The sequence below is a fragment of the Sorex araneus genome, chromosome 9, assembly GCF_027595985.1.
Source record: "Sorex araneus isolate mSorAra2 chromosome 9, mSorAra2.pri, whole genome shotgun sequence".
Lineage (NCBI taxonomy): Eukaryota > Metazoa > Chordata > Mammalia > Eulipotyphla > Soricidae > Sorex > Sorex araneus.
The window spans coordinates 572,772-592,880 of NC_073310.1; the positions used below are offsets into that span (position 1 = coordinate 572,772).

Consider the following 20,109-nt stretch of genomic DNA (forward strand, 5'->3'; position numbering starts at 1 on the left):
TTGCAAACATAAGAGAAAGCATCATAAAAAGGAAAAGAACAAGCGACAATCTAATATTTGCCACATAACACAATGAGCAGAAGGCTGATTTATTCAACATTCAGAAAGCTCTTACAAATTAAAATGAGATCTTAGCAACCAGATAGATAAAATGAGCAGAGCAAAAAGCTAGCACAAGAACAGGGTCACAAATGGTTACTATCCCATCCATGAAGACTCAAAGACTCATACTTCATAAAATGCCCAGAAACTGTTGGCAGGCATGAAAACTGCCTTTGCCTATTCTTCTAAAAAGCAGCTAGGATCACCAACATGTAACTGCATGTGGGGGGCTGGAGCGATAGCACAGTGGGCAGGGCGTTTGCCTTGCACGCGGCCGACCCGGGTTCTAATCCCAGCATCCCATATGGTCCCCTGAGCACCGCCAGGGGTAATTCCTGAGTGAAGAGCCAGAAGTAACCCCTGAGCATCACTGGGTGTGACCCAAAAACCAAAAAAAAAAAAAAATAATAATAACTGCATGTGGGCTTCTGATCTGCCTACTTGCAATTCTCTAAGTTTTTCCTTGTAGAAATGTGTTGACAAACTTCAGAATCATTTGTATGGGGGGAAGTGTAACTTGTTATCTAATCCTATCTTGATTTTAGCAGAAAAAAAAAAAGTTGTAATAACTAAAGAACACAAGAGTCATATAAACAAACTACCATAAAATGAGATAATAGGCAGCCAACGAAACAAATGAGGCTTAGGAATAGGCTAGGAGAGGCGGTCTTGTAAGTCACTCATTTTTAGTCTGGGTCACTGAGGCCACATCTGACAACATTCAGGCAGAAGGCCATGCAGTACTGAGACAGAATTCAGGATGACTTACACGTGCTCTGTCACCTGACCTAGAGCCCCAGTGCTTAAGCCACTATGATCACGTCATTTTTTTCCAGAAAAGCACCCAGGTGGTAATGCTTCTACATGGTCAAAGATGTCTGTGAGGGCCAGAGAAATGGTTCAAAGGGCTGGAACATGCAGGCTTTGCTTTGGGTGCCCCAGGTTCAATTCCCAGCATTACCTGGTCCCCTGAGCACCACCAGAAATGACCCCATAGCACTGCTGGGTGTGGTCACTGCCCCCAAAAAAAAGGTATGCATGAAAAATCATAACCTGAAGGGCCAGAGTGATAGTACAGTGGGTAAGGCATTTGCTCTGCAAAGAGCTGAACTGGGTTCAATCCCCGGCACCCCAAATGGGCCCCTGAGCACTACCAGGAATAATTCCTGAGTGCAGAGGCTAGAGTGACCCCTGAAGATTGCCAGGTGTGGCCCCAAAACAAACAAAAAAAAAAGAAAAAGAAAAATCACATGAATGGCAGTTACCTCTGGGTGCAGGCAATACCAAGCCAGAAGCAGACATACTACAGCATCTGAACTGTCTTGTTTACATAAAATGTGTGCACATCAACAATTTATAGGGGAAAACAATCCAGTCTGAAAAATGAATGACAATTTGCAAAATCATGTGGCTTTACACTAAACCACATCATGAAAGAATCTTCAAATGCACACAAAATCAAAATGAGATCATCTATTCATCTGTCGGACTTCTAGCAGAAGCAGTCACAGCATTTTGGCTTCGCTCTCCAAGTAGGACAGAACAGGCACCCCACTAGATGTGAGCAGTGTGTGGCACAGAGCTACACATGCCATGCAATGATTCCCACAGTAAAATGATCCCCACATGGGTCTGTGCTCCTAGACATACCTGCTGGGGGTCCTGCCTGCTGCCGCTTAAAGGGATCCGTCTCCGCTGCTGCTGCACTTCCAGCCCCTGACACCAGGGTTCCTGTCAGGGTCTGCTGCTAGAAAAAGAGAGAGCAAATGAGACTTTGATGTTCAAGTGAATTACAAGAATGACTATAAGTCGAAATTCTTCTAACTGGGGGTCAGAGAGAGAGCACAGGGGTTAAGGCGCTTGCTTGCATGCAGCCAACCCCAGTTCTATCCCTGGCACCTCAAGAAACCCCTGAGCACTGCCAGGGACAGCACAGACCCAGTAACAGCCCCTGAGCACTGTCTGGTAAGGCTCCAAAAGCAAGGGGGGTGGGGGGGAAAGAGTCTCATAATTACTCCCAAGATTAACCTCACTCCTTTTTTCAGAAGACATATTTAAATACCCAATCTATTTAAATATATATATACCAGAAAAAACCCGGAAAGTTCTGACTTACCTTTTGAGGGAAAAAAAGAATTACAAAAGCCAGTTTTCTGGTTTTGAGTGGAACTGCGCTCAGACCTAGATCCTCAGCCCCTCCCTGCTCTGTACGGAGCGCGGCAGCACCGGCAGCACAGCCTCTGGCCAGTCTCCCGGAAACCCAGACCAGAGAGGTAGAATGCTTCCCCCTGGACAATGCCACCACAGTCCGAGCCAGAGACAATCTGACTGACTTGGGCTCTTCAAGGCACGATTTCTGTAGCCAGCACCTACCTGGCACAGAGAAAACTGAGATACATGTATGTGCGTGTGTGTATACATATATACATATACATATATCACATTTAATGTTTAAATGAAACGCTATTAGCTGAGGCAAAAACTGGCTATGCCTGGAGTTCAGTTTTCCCATCCATCCATCATCCTTGCCATTACAATAAATGCTAAGGATGATATTTAACATTTCAGTTGCTGATTTTGTAAACAATCCCATGTACCTACTCTACTTAGCCAGATATTTTTAATGCAAACATTACTAATGCCTAACCCCAGTGACTGCTCCAGGAGAGGCCGTTTGCCCACGCAGTTCCAGGGATAGATAATCCACTTCTATGCGGCCTGCCCTGGAAGGGGGGATACTGGGGAAAGGCTCCAAAGTGACTGAAAGGAGAATAAACACCTCCATTTACATTTAACAAAAGGGGTGAGGAAGAAGGGAGGAAGGGATGAACAAAGAGAAGAGAGGGAGAAAGGAAAGAAAGAATGACTCTGATAGAGTATGTGAACGGTGGTCATCTATGAGAACTGGACTACAGGTGACTTTCATTTGTGTGTGTGCACTAAAATCTTTCTATAATGAACATGTATCACTTCTGGAACTGGAAGGGTTTTTTTTTTTTAAAACAAAGACACTGATAAGACATTCTATGCCCAGTGATGATTAAGTACTTCCTACTGAATAAAGATAGGAAACTCTAGGTGGAATTTTAAAAATTCAAAAAGGAAGGCAGATGCAGGACAGTAATACCAATACTATCATAGAGAACTGGAAGGGAAGGAGATCGGAACGAGGGAGGTTTTGGGTTAAGTCGTTTGGCCTGAGGACTATCTCAGATCCAGAAATACAGAAGCTCTATCACTGGCATGAGGACCACTAGGACCAAGAGCAGAAAATCACCTCGTACATGAGGAAGTGGGAACCCCAGGAGGCAGCCAACATTCTCTCCATAGGCCACATACACACACATAAACACACCCAGCACATGCCAACACAACCACAGACTTCAGGTGCCACTAAGACATAGGGAACTGAAATTCTGTTACTTCAACTCAATTAAAGGTGAAAGCAAAATAACAACCTCTGGGGGCCAGAGCGACAGTCCAGGGGGGAGGGTGTTGGCCTTGCACGTGGCCGACCCGGGTTCGATTCCCAACTTCCCATATGGTCCCCTGAGCACTGCCAGGGGTAATTCCTGAGGGCAGAGGCAGGAATAACCTCTGTGCATTGCCAGATGTGACCCCACCCCAATAATAATAATAATAATAATAATAATAATAATCACCTCTGCAACAGACTTAACAGAACCCAGATTCTCTAGAGCCTTTCATTAGCCACATCCAAAGGCCAACTTCAAATTATTCTGAGGACACAAATCATCCTCAGAAAACAAGAACACCAGTCCTAGAAGAGCTCCCGGCACCCACAGAAACAGCAAAGTTTTCACAGTGGCTTTAATCTGTATGCCCAAACGCTCTTTTAAATAGGGTTTAATACATGGTAAGGGGTATTCTCGACAGAAAGAGTAATTACAGAGAGCCGAGAATCCAGACCAGAAAGGCTGTGCAGTGGAGCTGGGGTGGAGGCAGTGGGATAAGATAGGAGCACGGGAAAGCTCGAAGGGGACCCTCTGCACTGGAAGGGATGGTGAACCACGAAGGAAAGAAACTCCCTCAAGGACACAGGCACGGGGCTGGAGCAATAGTACAGCAGGTAGGGTGTTTGCCTTGCACGCGGCCGACCCGAGTTCGATTCCCAGCATCCCATATGGTCCCCTGAGCACCACCAGGAGTAATTCCTGAGTGCAAAGCCAGGAGGTAACCCCTGTGCATCGCTGGGTGTGACCCAAAAAGAAATGAAAAAAAAAAAAAAAAAGGACACAGGCACACTCCCAAGTGACTGTGTCATTTCAGTGACTCTCACAAGAAATGACAGTCTGGTCACCAAGTAGGTGCTCCTGACTCATGTCACAGGCAAACACGGAGGAGCCGTCACCCAGGAAGAGTCCAGACTCACAGAAAGACCAATTCCTGTTCTTCACCTTTTCAGTGCCAACTCTTGATTTTCAGTTTCAACTTATACTGCCTCCATGAAGATACACTACTGTCTTCAAATGTAATTTTAGAGGTAAGAGTGATAGCACAGTATGCAGGATGCTTGCCTTGCATATGGCCCGCCCAGATTTGGGCCCACGCTGCATATGTTCCCCTAAACCCACCAGGAGTGATCCTTGAGCACAGAACAAGGACTAAGTCCTGAGCACCACTGGGTGTGGCCCCAAAACAAACAAAATTAACTTTAATTACATTTTTATAGCAGTTACTGAAGCATTTATTGGAATTCCTTTTTAAAAAGACTGAGAGAAAAATTCAGACCCTCTTTGATGAGAACTAATTCCCAGTTAAGTTGAATTTCACTGAATTCTGGTTCATTTTAACAAAACAATGCCAAAATAGAATTAATCCGTAGGAGACAGTTTATGGAAAGTCTAAAAATTGCAAGGAGAAAGAATAGCGGACATGAACCAGGTATGCACCTAGAAAAGACAACTGAAAAATATTTCAGGTGAAAGAACAGACTTCTTATTCTGGAGGAAAAAAACTAAGGCCAGTAACGGAAATGGAAAGAAACCCGATTCAATTGACAATTTAAAAGGGGGAGATGACCCAGAGCAGAGGTGGGTGGAAGACAGGGCGCATCTGGGAATTAAGGGGTTCTAAAAGAGCTCTCTGAAAAAGAAGAACACACATGTAGAATGAAAAGAGCAGCTTGGGTAGCGCCAAAGAACTCTACTGTTCTAACATAACAGGTTTTTAATACATAAATAATAAAATGATATTATTTTGTCTACAGTAACTGTATTTTAGAATGCCTTCTCAAACCCTCTTGTAAGCAGAAATCATTACATTTATCATAGAGAGGTCCCAATTTATAAAATTAGCAACAGATTGTGAGAATCCTAAAATTGGTGGCAAACAAGAAAATCCATCCTGGAAGGTCTTAACCTCTTAATAGAATACTTAGCAAAACTGACAAGACTACAGTAAAACAAAGACCACTCATGGGGCTGGAGTGATAGCACAGCGGGCAGGGAATTTGCCTTGCACGTGGCCGACCCAGGTTCAATTTCCAGCATCCCATATGGTCCCCCGAGCACTGCCAGGAGTAATTCCTGAGTGCATGAATCAGGAGTAACCCCTGTGCATCGCTGGGTGTGACCCAAAAAGAAAAAAAAAAAAAACCAAACCAAACACCACTCACCTATTCCAGTATCACTTTTAACTAAAGGGGGGAAAAAAGATGATTTTAGATTGAACACCATATAAAGATACTATGACTCTAACTAAGGCCATCCCTAAGTACTGTTTCTAAGTAAAACAGATCTAATTAGAAAATATAGTTGGATAGGGGCTGGAGCAATAGCACAGCGGGTAGTTGCCTTGCACGCGGCCGACCCGGGTTTGATTCCCAGCATCCCATATGGTCCCCTGAGCACTGCCAGGAGTAATTTCTGAGTGCAGAGCCAGGAGTAACCCCTGTGCATCACCGGGTGTGACCCAAAAAAGCAAAAAAAAAAAAAAAGAAAAGAAAATATAGTTGGATACATGTTTCTCAAAATGAGAGATCAGGAGCTACTAAAAATGAAAATAAAGTTAAGAAGAAGAAAAATAATGGGGCTGGAGCGATAGCACAGTGGGTAGGGCGTTTGCCTTGCATGCGGCCAACCCAGGTTCGATTCCCAGCATCCCATACAGTCCCCCGAGCACCACCAGGAGTAATTCCTGAGTGCAGAGCCAGGAGTAACCCCTAAGCATCGCCGCCGGGTGTGACCCAAAATGCAAAAAAAAAAAAAGAAGAAAAAGAAAAATAATGACTATACTGAACCATGATGGTGTATATATATGTAGTATTTTATTTGTTTTTTTTTTCTTTTGGGTCACACCCAGTGATGCTCAGGGGTTACTCCTGGCTTTGCACTCAGGAATTACTCCTGGCAGTGCTTGGGGGACCATATAGGATGCCGAGGATCGAACCCGGGTCGGCCGCATGTAAGGCAAATGCCCTACCCATTGTGCTATCGCTCTGGCCCCTATATGTAGTATTTTAAGAACTGTTAGAAGGATGAATTTATTTGTTTGGGTTCTCTTTTTGTTTAGTTTCTGGGCCACACCCAACAATGTTCAGGGTTTACCCCTGGCTCTGGACCTAGGGATTACTCCTGGCAATGCTCGGGGAATCCTGTGGGATGCTGGGGACAGAACCTGAGTCAGCCATGTGCAAGGCAAGAGTCCTATCTGCTGTACTACCTCTTAAGTCACAACTATTTTTTTTCCAAACAGAAAACTCAGTGAAAGCCGCTCAGTTCTTCTGAGTTGGAATGTAGCTCAGGGACTAACCACGTCTCCATAGCCTGCATCTGGTAAAACTATAAGTGAACTAGAAGTGATCTTCTTTTTTGTTTCTGGGCCACAACTGGTAATAACTCATGGACCTTGAACCTGGGACTCCTGCACTCGGAGCCTGAGCCATGTCCCAGTCCTAGGGATGATTCTATTTGTAAAGATATGCACATATGTGCACGTGTCCAAGTTTTATTTTATAGATAACACTTCTGCACCCAATGCCTCAAAATCCTCTGGAAGTGGACAGAAATTAACACATATGTAATACACAGGACTCTTGCTCTTTAGACAAAGTTAATGTATTCTACAACTAACTTTAATGAAACACATACTTGAATTTTTTTCCCAGAGAAAACCAAGGACATACTTTTACTGTAATTCTTTCTGACAGACTCCATGTCCCTACTTCCTTAGACATCTGCTAGTATGTTTCAAATTTGAACAGTGAAACTCAAAATAGACAACTTTCCTTCCCTCTTCCAGCTTAACTATTATACAATGGCAATTATAGACTGTGTGATTTTTAAAGCACAGTAAAATCAACCACAGAATTCACATCATGAGTATGGGTGTTCACCAAACAACCCACTCAATTTGCTGAAATTGTTCCCAATAAAACACTGAGAAAGGAATTAAAGAATGTGCACATGCCATCTAAGAGTAAGACTTTGAGCAGGAGAGATCAGGCAGGGTTAAGGCAGCTGCCTTGCTCGTGTCAAACCAAGTTTGATCTCCAGCACCCGTATTCTCCCAAGCCTCACCAGAGTGGTCCCTGAGCAGAGTAATCTTTGAGCACCACTGATTGTAGCCCAAAGACCAAAATCAAAATAAAAAATTAAACAAGAGAGTAAGACTCCCATACGCTCATCACATGCAGCTCCTCAGACTGGCCCTGGCTCTGCTCACTTGCCCTCTGACTAGGAGCATGAGACCTGGGCCCTCCTGGAAGCTTCGGTCCCACCAAACGATGCGGAGGCCGGGGGCTCCAGAGTGGGTGCACTCTCATCCATGTGCCCTGCATCACCACAGAGAGGCTGCTGGGGGGGGGTGTCTCTGGTGAAGTCGAACAACAGTTCTACTGGAACCACCACCATACAGGCAGTGTGTGCACAAGTACAAGTTATCTCTAGGGAATGGTGCTAGACATCTTCAAATCCTGTGAATGTTTCCAGCTACACTCCCAACCAAAGTGGCTAAGAAGGCCCTGGGTTTATATCAAGAGTGGTTTCTGAGCACTCTGAACTTTGCAATGTGGCAAGAGTGAATCAGTGACCTAACTGGCATATCTGTTCAGACAGAATGAACTTTTCCAAGTGTATATATGCTCCTGACAAACACCTGTCAATGAGGCATTAAGCAATAACAGGACCCTCACTGAAGAAACTTCCTGAGACAATCTTCAATTTAAAAAATCTTTTTTGAGCTCTGGGAAAATAGTATAGTGGGTAGGGCACTTGTTTTGCACACAGATGACCTGGGTTCGATCCTCACCACCCCATATGGTCTCCTGAGTCCATCAGAAGTGGATCAAAAGTGGAACTGGGATCAGGGAGTGTGGCTCAAGTGATAGAGCACATGCCTGGCATGTTTGTCCCTGGGTTTGATGTACAGCAATATGTGCTTTGGGTACAACCAGCTAAGGCCCCTAAAAGAACCAGGGGCCATCTGTGGGAAGGAGCTGGGCAGCAGGTGGCTCGAGGTATGTCTGAAATGACAGAAAGCAACATTCTGACAGGCATCTGAGCTATGTGGCACTTGCCCAACCCCATAGACTAAGATCCTTCAAGCTTGGATATTCCCTGTTCATAAACGATAAATAACCAATTATACTGTGGTTCACTTTACAGACAATGGGAAAAGACTCACAGGATAAAGTGAACAGACAAAAAGATAGTATTAGTGGGCTGGAGAGACAATACAGAGGGTAGGGTTCTTGCCTTACATGCACCCAACCCAGGTTCAATCCCCAGCATCCCATGTCGGTCCCCCAAACACACCAGAAGAGACCCCTGAGCACAGCAGGGTATGGCCAAAAAACAAACAAAAAAGGAAAAAATAGTGCTTGACAAATGCCAAACTCTGGAAACAACATAAGTGGTTGGTCAACAACAAATGACTGGATAAAGAAACTGTGTCTACACAATGGAACACCACCAGGCATGGCACTTTCTCTAACCCAGCGCACAGAGCCTTGTATGAGCTTGAGCGCGGCCAGGTGTGGCCCCCCAAACAAAACAAAAGCAAAAGAGTACAAGGCATTAAATTTCTGAGAGTGTAACTTCAGAATTTCTGAGTTACACTGCATCAAAATTTTGTTCTGTGAAAGATTACCAAAAGAAAGAAAAGATAAACCATGGAAAAAAGTATTTGTTGTATCTATCCAACAAAAAAAGCTTTATGCCCATGGAACAATGGGTGAAGGACACATCAAGACACTTTGCTCATCAGGTAAGCCATGCTTCACTGGCACACAGGGTAAGATGGCCCATACCCTCAGTTTCTAGATCCACAAATGAAAATCACTCCATCCATATTAGTAACAACAAAGTAGTAGTAGTAGGGAGATGGGAACACCACCAGTCCTTATACTGATGTTAATGCAAAGGGGTCAGCGACGGTGGAAAAATCTCAAAGCCCGTTCGTTACAAAGCTGAATACCGGAGCCAGAATGATAGTATGAAGCGAGAGCAATAGTACAGCAGATAGGCCTTAACCTTCCATGCTGCCAACTTGGGTTTGGTCCCTGGCATTCCATATAGTCCGCCCCCCCCCAAGCCCTGCTAGGAGTGACTTCTGAGCACAGAGCCAAGAGTAAACCCTGACCACAGCAGGGTGTGGCCCCCAAACAAAAAATAAAAACAAAAAAGCCAAAGCTGAGCACCCCTTTACCACAGTCAGCAATCCAACCCCTAAGTATCTACCCAAACGGCACCAACACTCAGGTGTAAGAACCACACAAAAGCTACATCTGACATCCACAGAACCGTCATTCCTCAACCCCACTTGGAAATACCCAGGGGTTCTACAAAAGACAAAATGACATTCTCTGCAGACATGGACCAACCCAACAATCATAGGTAGCTGCAACAACACAGCTAAGGATCAAATGTACTATAACCAGCTGGAAAAGCAACACACTGTCATAATTACATTTAAATTTAATTTTAGAAAAATCCATCACAAAGATGGAGAAAAGAAAGGTTTGAGTTTGATCACAAAGGAACATTCAGGGGATTTTTGAGCTGCTGTTTCTCAGTTGTGGTTACAAAATTCTTTTTTCCCCTTTGGTTTTAGAACCAAATTCAGAGATGCTCAAGGATTACTCTTGGCTCTGCACTCAGAAATCACTCCTAGTGGGGTTCTGGGGACTATATAGGTTGCTAGATCAAATCCAGGTCAGCTGTGTGCAAGCGCTTAAGCACCCCACCCTCTAGATTATTGCTCCATCCCTATGTGGTTACAAAATTCTATGCATCTATCAAAACTCACACAATACGAAAAAAGACGAATTCTGTAAGTTGGGGAGTTGGCTAATTACACTAAATTCAATAATTTGGGAGAAGTTTGGGCCACACCTACCAGTCCTTAGGTACCACTTTCAGTTTGGCTATCCTAGTGGTGCTCAGAGAACCCTGGGGTGCTGGGTATAAGATGTGCGCAAAGCATGAGCACCAATCCTTTGTACTCTCTCAGTCCCCATGAAATAAATGAAATATAGTTCCTGACATTGAACTCAGTCAGACTGGGTTCTGACATTAAAACAGTTCTAAAATAAGTACATTTACATGAATACAGAAATGCAGGAAAAAGGAAAGCTCATCATTACAGTAGCATGATAATCAATGAGACATTAGAATAACAAAGTGAGAATAACTGTTTTGCCATCTTTAAAGAAACAATGACTCAAGCCAAGACTTTCCAATAGATGCTGAATTCGACAGATGATGTTTAGACAGCCTTTAAGTATTTTCTCCAATCAGTTATCACTTACAAAAGGAAAACAACCTTCCAGTGGATTAGTCTGGTGGAAGTATCTTTACCATAGGGTTGTAAGGAGCATCAGTGACAGGGCACTGCACATTATAGCCTCAGGCTGTGACACAAAGGATGGGGTCACTATGACATTCCTCTCAGAGATCCAGGACCCAAATCAGACACAAGGAAACAGGAGACAACTGCACATGCAAAGACATTCTAAGGATGGCTCATGGGGTTGGAGAGAGCATCTGCATGCACACAGCCTCCTGAGTGTGACCCCCGAGGACATGGAACAAGACATGTTAGAAAATAGCTGGTCTGCACTCGAGCATATGAAAGCCACGAAGGGTAGACTGGAGAGTAAACCCAGATTCAAAGGTTTACTGAAAGGTAAGGGAACTAAAGCACAGGGTGATCCCACATTGAGAATAACCCTAAAGAAAGGTACCAGAGACAGCACTGGCACGTGAACTGTGTCTTAGATTACAATGCTACAGTAGTGCACAAGTTCCCCATTTGGTGATTCTACTGGGTCAAGTGAAATGATGCTTTACAAATTAATACATGTGAAAGTATGAGATGTGTCACCTTCAATTTACTCTCAATTCACGAGGGGAAACTGTGTGTGTGTGTGTGTGTGTGTGTGTCTGTCTGTTTCTGTGTGTGTGTGTGTGTAATTAGAGAAAGAGAGAATGAAAATAATGTAAATGGGGCAAAAATTAGTGAATCTGGGTAAAGGATATAAAGGGAAATTCTTTGTACTATTACTGAGACTTTTATATACCTTTGAAATTACAAAAAAATTAAATGTCACACCCACCCCCTCCAAATCATCACAAAGATTCTACTTTTAAAACCCAGCATGATCTACTTCCAAAAAAGAGGAATCTGGCCTGTAATTTAAGATTCTTGATATAATATAGAATTTTCAAAAATTAAAAATCATCAGTTTGCTGAGTCCATGAACATCCAGTTAGAAGCCTGAGGTACTGGTGTTCCAGAGCAGCTTCACTCCAGGCTCCTTCTAACTACCGAAAACAGCAAGTCACCATCAGCTTACATCTTTCCCTCCGCCCCTTTTTCTGTTTTGCACTGTTCTCAAAAACACAGATAGAAGACACAAGAAAGAGCCAACATTTAAAACACAGCACACAAGGAATCCTGGGCATACATTCAACAGAACTTTTAAGTATCAGAGGACATGCATACTACAGCTATACTGCATTACAGGTCAATATGGACAATGATGCATTAACATCTGTGTTGTCATTCACTCATGCAATTTAATTTTATCACTTTATATGCAAGAAGACTTTTACTTTTTAAAAATAAGGAATGGGCTCTGGAAAAAAATGCCAAAGAGCAATAGTAAATTGAAGGTTAAAATATCTGGATGAAGGAGAAGTTTGGGATGAGACTACATTTGAGAACCATCGAAAAGTACCTGAAATGGTTGCTGCTGGGATGAAAAAGCAGCAGAAACATTTGGTGGAAGCTGGGTTGCTATAGCAACAGGAGTACCAGTCTGCCCATCCTTTCCTGTCACAACCTTTACCTGAGAGAAAATATTTTGAGAAAAAAAGGCAAGATAGTTTTAAGACTGCTCAAAATTTTGTTAGAATTTTACTGCTGATCACTCATTGATATCTGATCATTTAAAATGGAACACTTTTCCACCAAATCCTGTGCGAGGACCTGGTACTGACCTGGAGTTTAACCACCTAACTCAACTACAGAGTATGCAGGAATATGTCACAAGCAGAACATTTTCAGATTTTGCCATATGAAACATTAAAAATGGGAATGGTTGATGCACTTCAAGTGCCAAAGCCCTAACCTCTTCCTATTTCCTATTACCTGAGGGTCAAAATAGCCTGTTTCAATGGGAAGTTATGAAAGGAACTAATCAGCCTTTATAAGTTTTATTTTTTTTGGGGGGTGGGTGTGCAGGAGAGAGGGGCCCTGAACCCGTAGACAATATAGGTGTACAAAGAGAACTGAACTTCACTATTTCGTGGCAACAAAGGAGAAATTCTCTAAATAATCATATACATCTTTGGGGATGGGGGTGTGGGGAATATCCTGGAAAGGGTGTTAAAGAAAACACAAAATGGCAAAGCCACACAGACACGTCCATAAACATCAGTGAGGACTGCTTGGGCAGAGACCAGCTTTTGTTCTCCAAAGGCTGATGTCTTTGTAGGAGAAGAGCTGACTGAGCTGCATCATAGAACACAGTAAGCTGCACCAACACCGTGCACACCACACAACACAGAGGCACACAGCACAGGGCATCACAGTGTGACTCCCTCCGCAGCTGGGCAAGCGGGCTCGGAGAAACACAGACCCAAGTCTCTTGGAACCACCATGGTACTGAGAAATGGTTAAGGGATTTAAGCACCCATTCCAGGTAGGCAGCCCCAAAACTTCACTATCTTAAAAAAAAAAAAAAAAAAAAGAGAAGATGCTATCCTAAAGATCATTTAAGAGTTAACTACAAAAGCTTGAGTTTAAAATATGATCACCAATATAAGACAACATCTAGGAAAAAATGAAAACGTTTTATCACAGCTGCATTTTAATCATGACAATACCGTATAAATTTATCGAGTGACTTGTAATCATGACTGGTACAGCATTAAAGGCTAAAGACTCAAACCCCTTGCTCAGAAACTGCAGAGAGCGCACCATGGCTAGGGCCCTAAGAGAGGGAGCAACTGGAAAACCAGCCACACGGCATGCAGCACCGTGGCTGGCGCAGGCCTTTTGGTTTCAGCTAGAACCCACATTCCCAATACCCAACCTGTGGGCAGGGCAGGGTCACGCCAGGGAGTCCTCTGAAGCCCAGAAAAACCCTGTTCTAAATAGAAGCACGTGGTTCTGGATCAGCATTACTCACAGATCCTTCGGGACCTTCCTCCCAACACCTGGAACAGCTCTTCCCCTTCCATGAAGGAAAAAAGCAAAGTACATCTTCAGTTTTACTTCTGAATTAAATCTTTATGAAGCCACATCCAGACTGTAACAACCACAAAAACTGGCAGATGACTTTTATTTACCACAGCCTCTACTCAGATCTGTGGAACACAGGTTTCAGCCACCGCTGCTCACCTCATCATTGATGACCTCAGCCTTTTCTTCCTCTTCTTCCTCCTCCTCTTCCTCCTCCAGGTCCAAATCATTCTGCCTAAGATAAGCTTGGAGTGGGGCATAATGCTTCTTCTTGAATGCTAAGAAATCCATCATGTTCCCTTGCAGGTGTTGCAGGAAGAAGAGTTCGATCAGGTACTCCTTGAAGGCCTCCCTGAGTAGCTCCATCTCCTTGTGGTGATAGTCCAGACACTGCTTCCTCATCTGAGCCAGCTCCTGGGAGGCTGGGGGGATCTCCTCTAGTTTCTTAGGAGCCTTTCTTGCCCCTGCACTCCCCGCAGATGTGAGAGGGAGACTGCAAAGGCCTGGAGGCACCGTAGTCCGGGAAGGGCTGGTGGGGGGTGGGGGGGACGTCATCCCAAATGCAGCAGCGCCCCCGACCCCAGGCATCAGCGGTCTGGTCAACGATGGTCCCTGCAGCACCTGCTGCTGCTGAATCAGCTGCCCCTGGATGATGCTGCTGATTTGAGGCGGCAGGCTGGCGGTGGTGATGTGGCTGGGGCTGGCCAGGGGCTGCAGTGTGGCCCCACCACCAGCAGCAGGGCTTTGGGGTCCCAGATGATGGACAGTCCCTCCAGACTGGGCGTGGGGTTGGGAGAGTCTCCGTTCCCTGACCGCAATGGAAGTCCCTGTGTGCTGCAGCTGGACCTGGGCTCCCTGAGTCACCTGGGCACGGCCTGAGCCCTCCTGGAACACAAAGTGCCCGCTGCCAGATGGGCTCAGGCTGATCTGTCTCACCAGCACACTGGCGTCCACAAAGCCCCCAGTCGGGCTGCTGCTGCACAGGCCCAGGCCCGGGCCTGGGGCCCCAGCCCGCACACTCTGAAGGCCCGGGCCGGGCCCGGGAGCAGGCTGGGTGGGGCTCTGAGTCTGCACCTGCTGGGGCAGTGGCGAAGTGACCTGGATATATGACGGTGATCCATGCTCAAAGCGCTTCTGCTGCCCGCTGAACTGAAACCCTGGAGAAGTGGGGTTGGGAAGAGGCAGGGGAGCGAGTGCAATCTGGGGGTTTCCGCCCACAACCGGGCCAACGTTCTGAAGGGTGATATTCACATTCTGCCCAGCCACGGGGCTTCTGTTCATCAGCTGCTGGACTTGGTACGTGGGGGACTGGGGTGCGGAGGGGCTCGCTGATGGTGCAAAAGGTGTGGCGGGGGACTGGGCTGGCATTGGATGGGCCTGCTGCTCTTCCTCACTGCCCGCGAAGGTCCTGGCCCTCTGCAGCTGATGAGGGACACTCTGAGGGCCGCTGCCATGGTGCATTATTGCCCCCCTTTTTAATCCAACTTAAATGTTCTCCTGAAAAATCAAAGTTAAGATCAAGTTACTTAAAGGCAAATATAAGCTTTCGATTCTCACTGCCCTCGAGAGGTTATCTGAAGGCACGTTTTTCCACTGGCATTACTTCAAATACATTCGGTTAACACCTGGTATGCCAGGGAGGAGACAACCCATGAGCTATCTCCTTGGAAGACTGAACCTCATGGCCCTCATGGCCACTGCTGGCCCGGGAGCAGGACGCAGCCTGGCCAAAGGGCTCCGCTAGTGCACAGTGACCTCATGCTACTGGATTCAAGAGCCACACAGGGCCTTGGCACCAGCAACACAATGCAGCTCCTCTTCATTTATCTATGTTCTGGGATGCGGAGGGGCTGCTGTCTGCCTATCACAGCTGAAGTACGGTACCAGGAAGCAGTGCCGACGCGGCCAGGTATCTTCAAAGCAGAACCTCACATTCCTCAGCAGCCTGCAGTTCTGAGAAACACCTGGCTACACCGGCTACAGAAACCCTGTGCAAATCAAATCAACTCTTGAGCTCATCACTTGGCAATCATGCTGCAAAGGAGGAACACAGGCATGGGTGAGATGGTCTGCCTCCCCAGGGAGGAAAGCAGGTGAAGAGCTGCAGTGGCAAGTGGCTGCTCACTGGCATCCTTTGTATGTATCCAGGGATCTCAAGATCTCATGGGGAAAGAAGAGAAACAGCCAGAAACAAACCCTCAGAGGGTCCCTGGAGAGTCACCACTGCTTCAAACAAAGGAGCTCCTACCCCAAACTGCAAGAGCCCCAGGACTAGAGAATGTGGAGGAAGGCAAAGCCAGAAAGACAGTGGGGTCCAAGAGAAAGGACAGTGGGAGAGAAAGACAAAAGCCCTGCATATCACTGACCTGGGGTCTTTCCACGTCACCCCAAATGGTTGATCCCTGAGGACAGAGTCAAGAGTAAGCCCTGAGCATCATCGGGAGTGTTCCCAAAACACAACAAAACAAAGAGCAAGGAGTGCCTTTGGAGTCAGGGGAGCACAGCATCCCTCAGTCCCGGCCCACACAGCCAACATCAGCACAGGTAAGCACCCGAGGCCTTGTACCAAGAGAGCAGACCTGGCACCAAGGATACTGGCTGTCCCCATAAAAGTCATCCAGACAGGTCCACCATGGAAAGTCCCATGTCCTGGCTGAAGAGCTAGTATAGCAAGCAGGGCACTTGACTTGCAGGTGGCTACAATGGTTCAAATGTCAGCACTACATGTGGTCCCACAAGCACTGACCACAGAGCTAGAAGTGACCCCTGAGCAACACAGGGTGTGCACCCCCTACCTCCCCCCCTAAAAAAAATTCCCAAGTCTTGGGTCTAGTAATAGAGGACTTCCCCCTGTGAGACCTTGACCCCTAGCACTAAGGAGTAGTCTGAAGTGAGATGTAAGGTGCCCATTTCTTTGTATACCCCTCACACACACACTGCGCTGGCTAGGCAGGCATCAGAGAGCAGTAGTGCATTTCACCTGCAGGCAGCACAGCTTCTCTCCATCGGCGTAAGTTCCAAAGCACACACAGCAGAAACACACAGCTTCTTGGGGATGGCAGCCTGGTAACAGACCAGACAACTGACCATGATAACTAATCTAACTGCTCATTTCTGGTTAAAAATATCAGTAAGGGGCTGGAGCAATAGCATAGCAGGTAGGGTGTTTGCCTTGCACGTGGCCGACCCAGGTTCGATTCCCAGCATCCCATATGGTTCCCCTGAGCACTGCCAGGAGTGATTCCTGAGTGTACAGTAACCCCTGTGCATCGCCGGGTGTGACCCAAAAATAAATAAAATAAAAACATCAGTAAACTTCTATCCATCCCCCCCCCCCTTTCTTGCTTTTTAGGTCACAACTGGGCTCTGTACTCAGGAATCACTCCTGGCAGGGTTGAGCGATAGCACAGCGGTAGGGGATCTGCCTTTCATGCGGTCGACCCGTGTTCGATTCCTCTGCCCCTCTCGGAGAGCCCAGCAAGCTACCGAGAGTATGCGCCCGTACGGCAGAGCCTGGCAAGCTACCCGTGGTGTATTGGATATGCCAAAACCAGTAACAAATAAGTCTCACAATGAGAGAAGTTACTGGTGCCCGCTCGAACGAATCGATGAGCAACGGGATGACAGTGACAGTGCTAAGGGAGCACTGTCAACAGACTGCATGCAAAGCAAAAACCCTACCTGCTATACTATTGGTCCAGCCCCAACAGTAAACTGTTAAACAAAGACTCACAAACACTCTGCAGCCAGAGAGCTCACCACAAGCTGAGCGCAGGAGGCCCAGATTTGATCCCTGGCACTGTATGATTCCCTAAGCACTGAGCCGGGAGCAGCCCCAGAAAGCTATTTAACATGGCCCTAAAACCAAAAAGGAACAAGACTCAAAAACTCACACATGAAGCTGATTTTGATATGTTCAGTCATTCACTCTTTAGTCCAGTGATCCCAGCTCATGGGCACAGGTGGTCAAAGCCTGCCCTGGCAGCTTAGGAAGCATAGGTGGGCCCTACCCCCCACCCCCCACCTCACATGGTGGTTGAGACACCAACAGGACACCCTCAGCAGGTGTATCACACATACCCCATCCACACATGCTCTCTGAGGGAGGAGGTGGGGGAAGACAGATTTTTAGCCTGCTCCACCAAGAATAATCCTTGAGCACAGGGCCAGGAGTAAGTTCTAAGCACTGCCAGGTGTGGCCCAAAACCAATAAACAAATGGCAACTAGTTTGAATTTGTAATTATGCCCTCAGAGTGGAATGGATTTCTGACAAGCTACAATGGAAAAAAATTAAAAAAACAGACTTTGAGCTTGGTACAGAATCCATTCTACTCTGTTTCGCTGCTTGGGGGAACAAATACAGTGTCTCACACACATATATAAAACATTCCTGGGGCCGGAGCGATAGCACAGTGGGTAGGGCATTTGCCTTGCACGAGGCCGACCCGGGTTCGATCCCCGGCATCCCATATGGTCCCCCAAGCACCGCCAGGAGTAATTCCTGAGTGCAAAGCCAGGAGTAACCCCTGAGCATCGCTGGGTGTGACCCAAAAAGCAAAAAAAAAAAAAAACAAAAAAAAAACATTCCACAATCCCATCCCCAAAATAAATGTGTATAGATAAAATAGTCCCAGCCCAAGACCTGACTGAAACACATATTTATAGGAAATCAAGCTCTGTAATTCTGAGAGGAAAGCTAAACAAGAGATGTACACTGGAAAGGGCAGAGATACCTCTGCTCTGCCGGTTCTCTCTGACCACAGAGTCAGACCATGAGGCAGCCACAGCTGACCTGGAAGCCACGGGTACACGTTGCCAACAGCCCACTCCCACCTTGCCCCCCAAGCACACACATGGGGTCAGCATGAACACAGACTCATACTGGATGTGGAATACTTAAGATTTCCCAGATCTTTTAAAACATATTAGGGAATACATGTGGCAAGGTAGAAAAATAGAACAGATACCTGACATCACATTCAGGGTCATTTCCTTAGATTACATGAACAGATCTCCAGCCATCAGTGAGAGAGATGAAGATCAGGAAGACACTCAGGCGTAATAAGCCATAAACTAAGAGAAAAGGTTCCACTGACACCCAACTGAGCATGATTCTGCCTAAGTTCTCATAAAATTATTCACCAAAATAAAGCATTTTTATAAACTAGCATTCCAAGTTTTATACTAACTGCAAAAGCAGAAAAACTTACAGAACAACAAAGTGAATACTTACTAATGCTCTGAAGGGAATTCAGTATCTGAAAAAGACAGATGATGGACTGAAGACACACAATTTTAACATGTTTTAAACTCAAAAGTAAATCATTAAAATCAAAATCAAAATACCTTGGGAAGAATATCAAAGTAATTATGTCAAAGAACTAGCACTAGTAATATAAGAGCAGGCATGCGAATAGAAATCCCAGTAAGCAAACAAATAAAGAACAAGAAGACTCATTGATAAAAATATCTACTTAACCACTCTGGTGGAAGGGGCCAGTCTCACCTACTACACAGAACCATTCCGCCCAGATGCCAGCAGATTACTCAGAAAGGTTGCAGGGGAAGCTAGCAGGAAGCAGGGAAAGGTGCAACTGGGATGTCACAGGACTCAGAGGCCAGATCACCAACAGGGGGGAACAGAAAAGAACCATCACACCCTGTTACCTTTGAGCAAGTAACCCCACCTTCAAATATCTCTAAGAATGTATCACATTTTTTAAAAAAACTGCACACAAATGGGCAGGATGAAAGCACAGTGGATAGGGTGGTTGCCTTGCACGCGGCTGACCCAGGTTTGATTCCCAGAATCCTATGTGGTCCCCTGAGCACTGCCAGGAGTAATTCCTGAGTGCAGAGCCAGGAGTAATCCCTGTGCATCACCAGGTGTGACCCAAAAACAAAAAACAAAAACAAACCTGCACACAAAATATTCACTGCTGAATAATACAGTTAAAAGTATAAAGAATTATGAAGTGAAAAATACAAGGTATCATGTGTCCAACATAACATCTACTACTTTAAAAATGCAAACTGGGGCTGGAGCGATAGCACAGCGGGTAGGGCGTTTGCCTTGCATGCGGCCGACCCGGGTTCGAATCCCAGCATTCCATATGGTCCCCTGAGCACCGCCAGGGGTAATTTCTGAGTGCAGAGCCAGGAGTAACCCCTGTGCATTGCCAGGTGTGACCCAAAAAGCAAAAAAAAAAAAAAAAAAAAAAAAACATAAAAATGCAAACTAAAATATCCCCACCGAACTCTTCTCTCCTAGGAGACACAGGTGCAGCCACACAAGG

At 45.8% G+C, this 20,109-nt stretch overlaps 1 protein-coding gene across 14 annotated transcripts in view; it reads right to left on the minus strand.

Annotated features, from left to right (window-relative positions):
- Positions 1 to 20,109, minus strand: part of EP400 (E1A binding protein p400) — an 80,671-nt gene that overhangs the window by 52,334 nt on the left and 8,228 nt on the right. For 6 of the 14 annotated variants that reach the window (XM_055146692.1, XM_055146700.1, XM_055146691.1 and 3 more), the window contains exons 2-4: positions 13,972 to 15,309; positions 12,305 to 12,415; positions 1,753 to 1,849 (exon numbers count right to left, since the gene is read on the minus strand). In XM_055146692.1, coding sequence (XP_055002667.1) covers positions 1,753 to 1,849; positions 12,305 to 12,415; positions 13,972 to 15,273 — 1,510 coding nt within the window. In that variant the 5' untranslated portion in view covers positions 15,274 to 15,309. The remainder of the gene's footprint in view (positions 1 to 1,752; positions 1,850 to 12,304; positions 12,416 to 13,971; positions 15,310 to 20,109) is intronic. The other 8 variants (XM_055146698.1, XM_055146701.1, XM_055146702.1 and 5 more) reach the window with 3 other exon arrangements.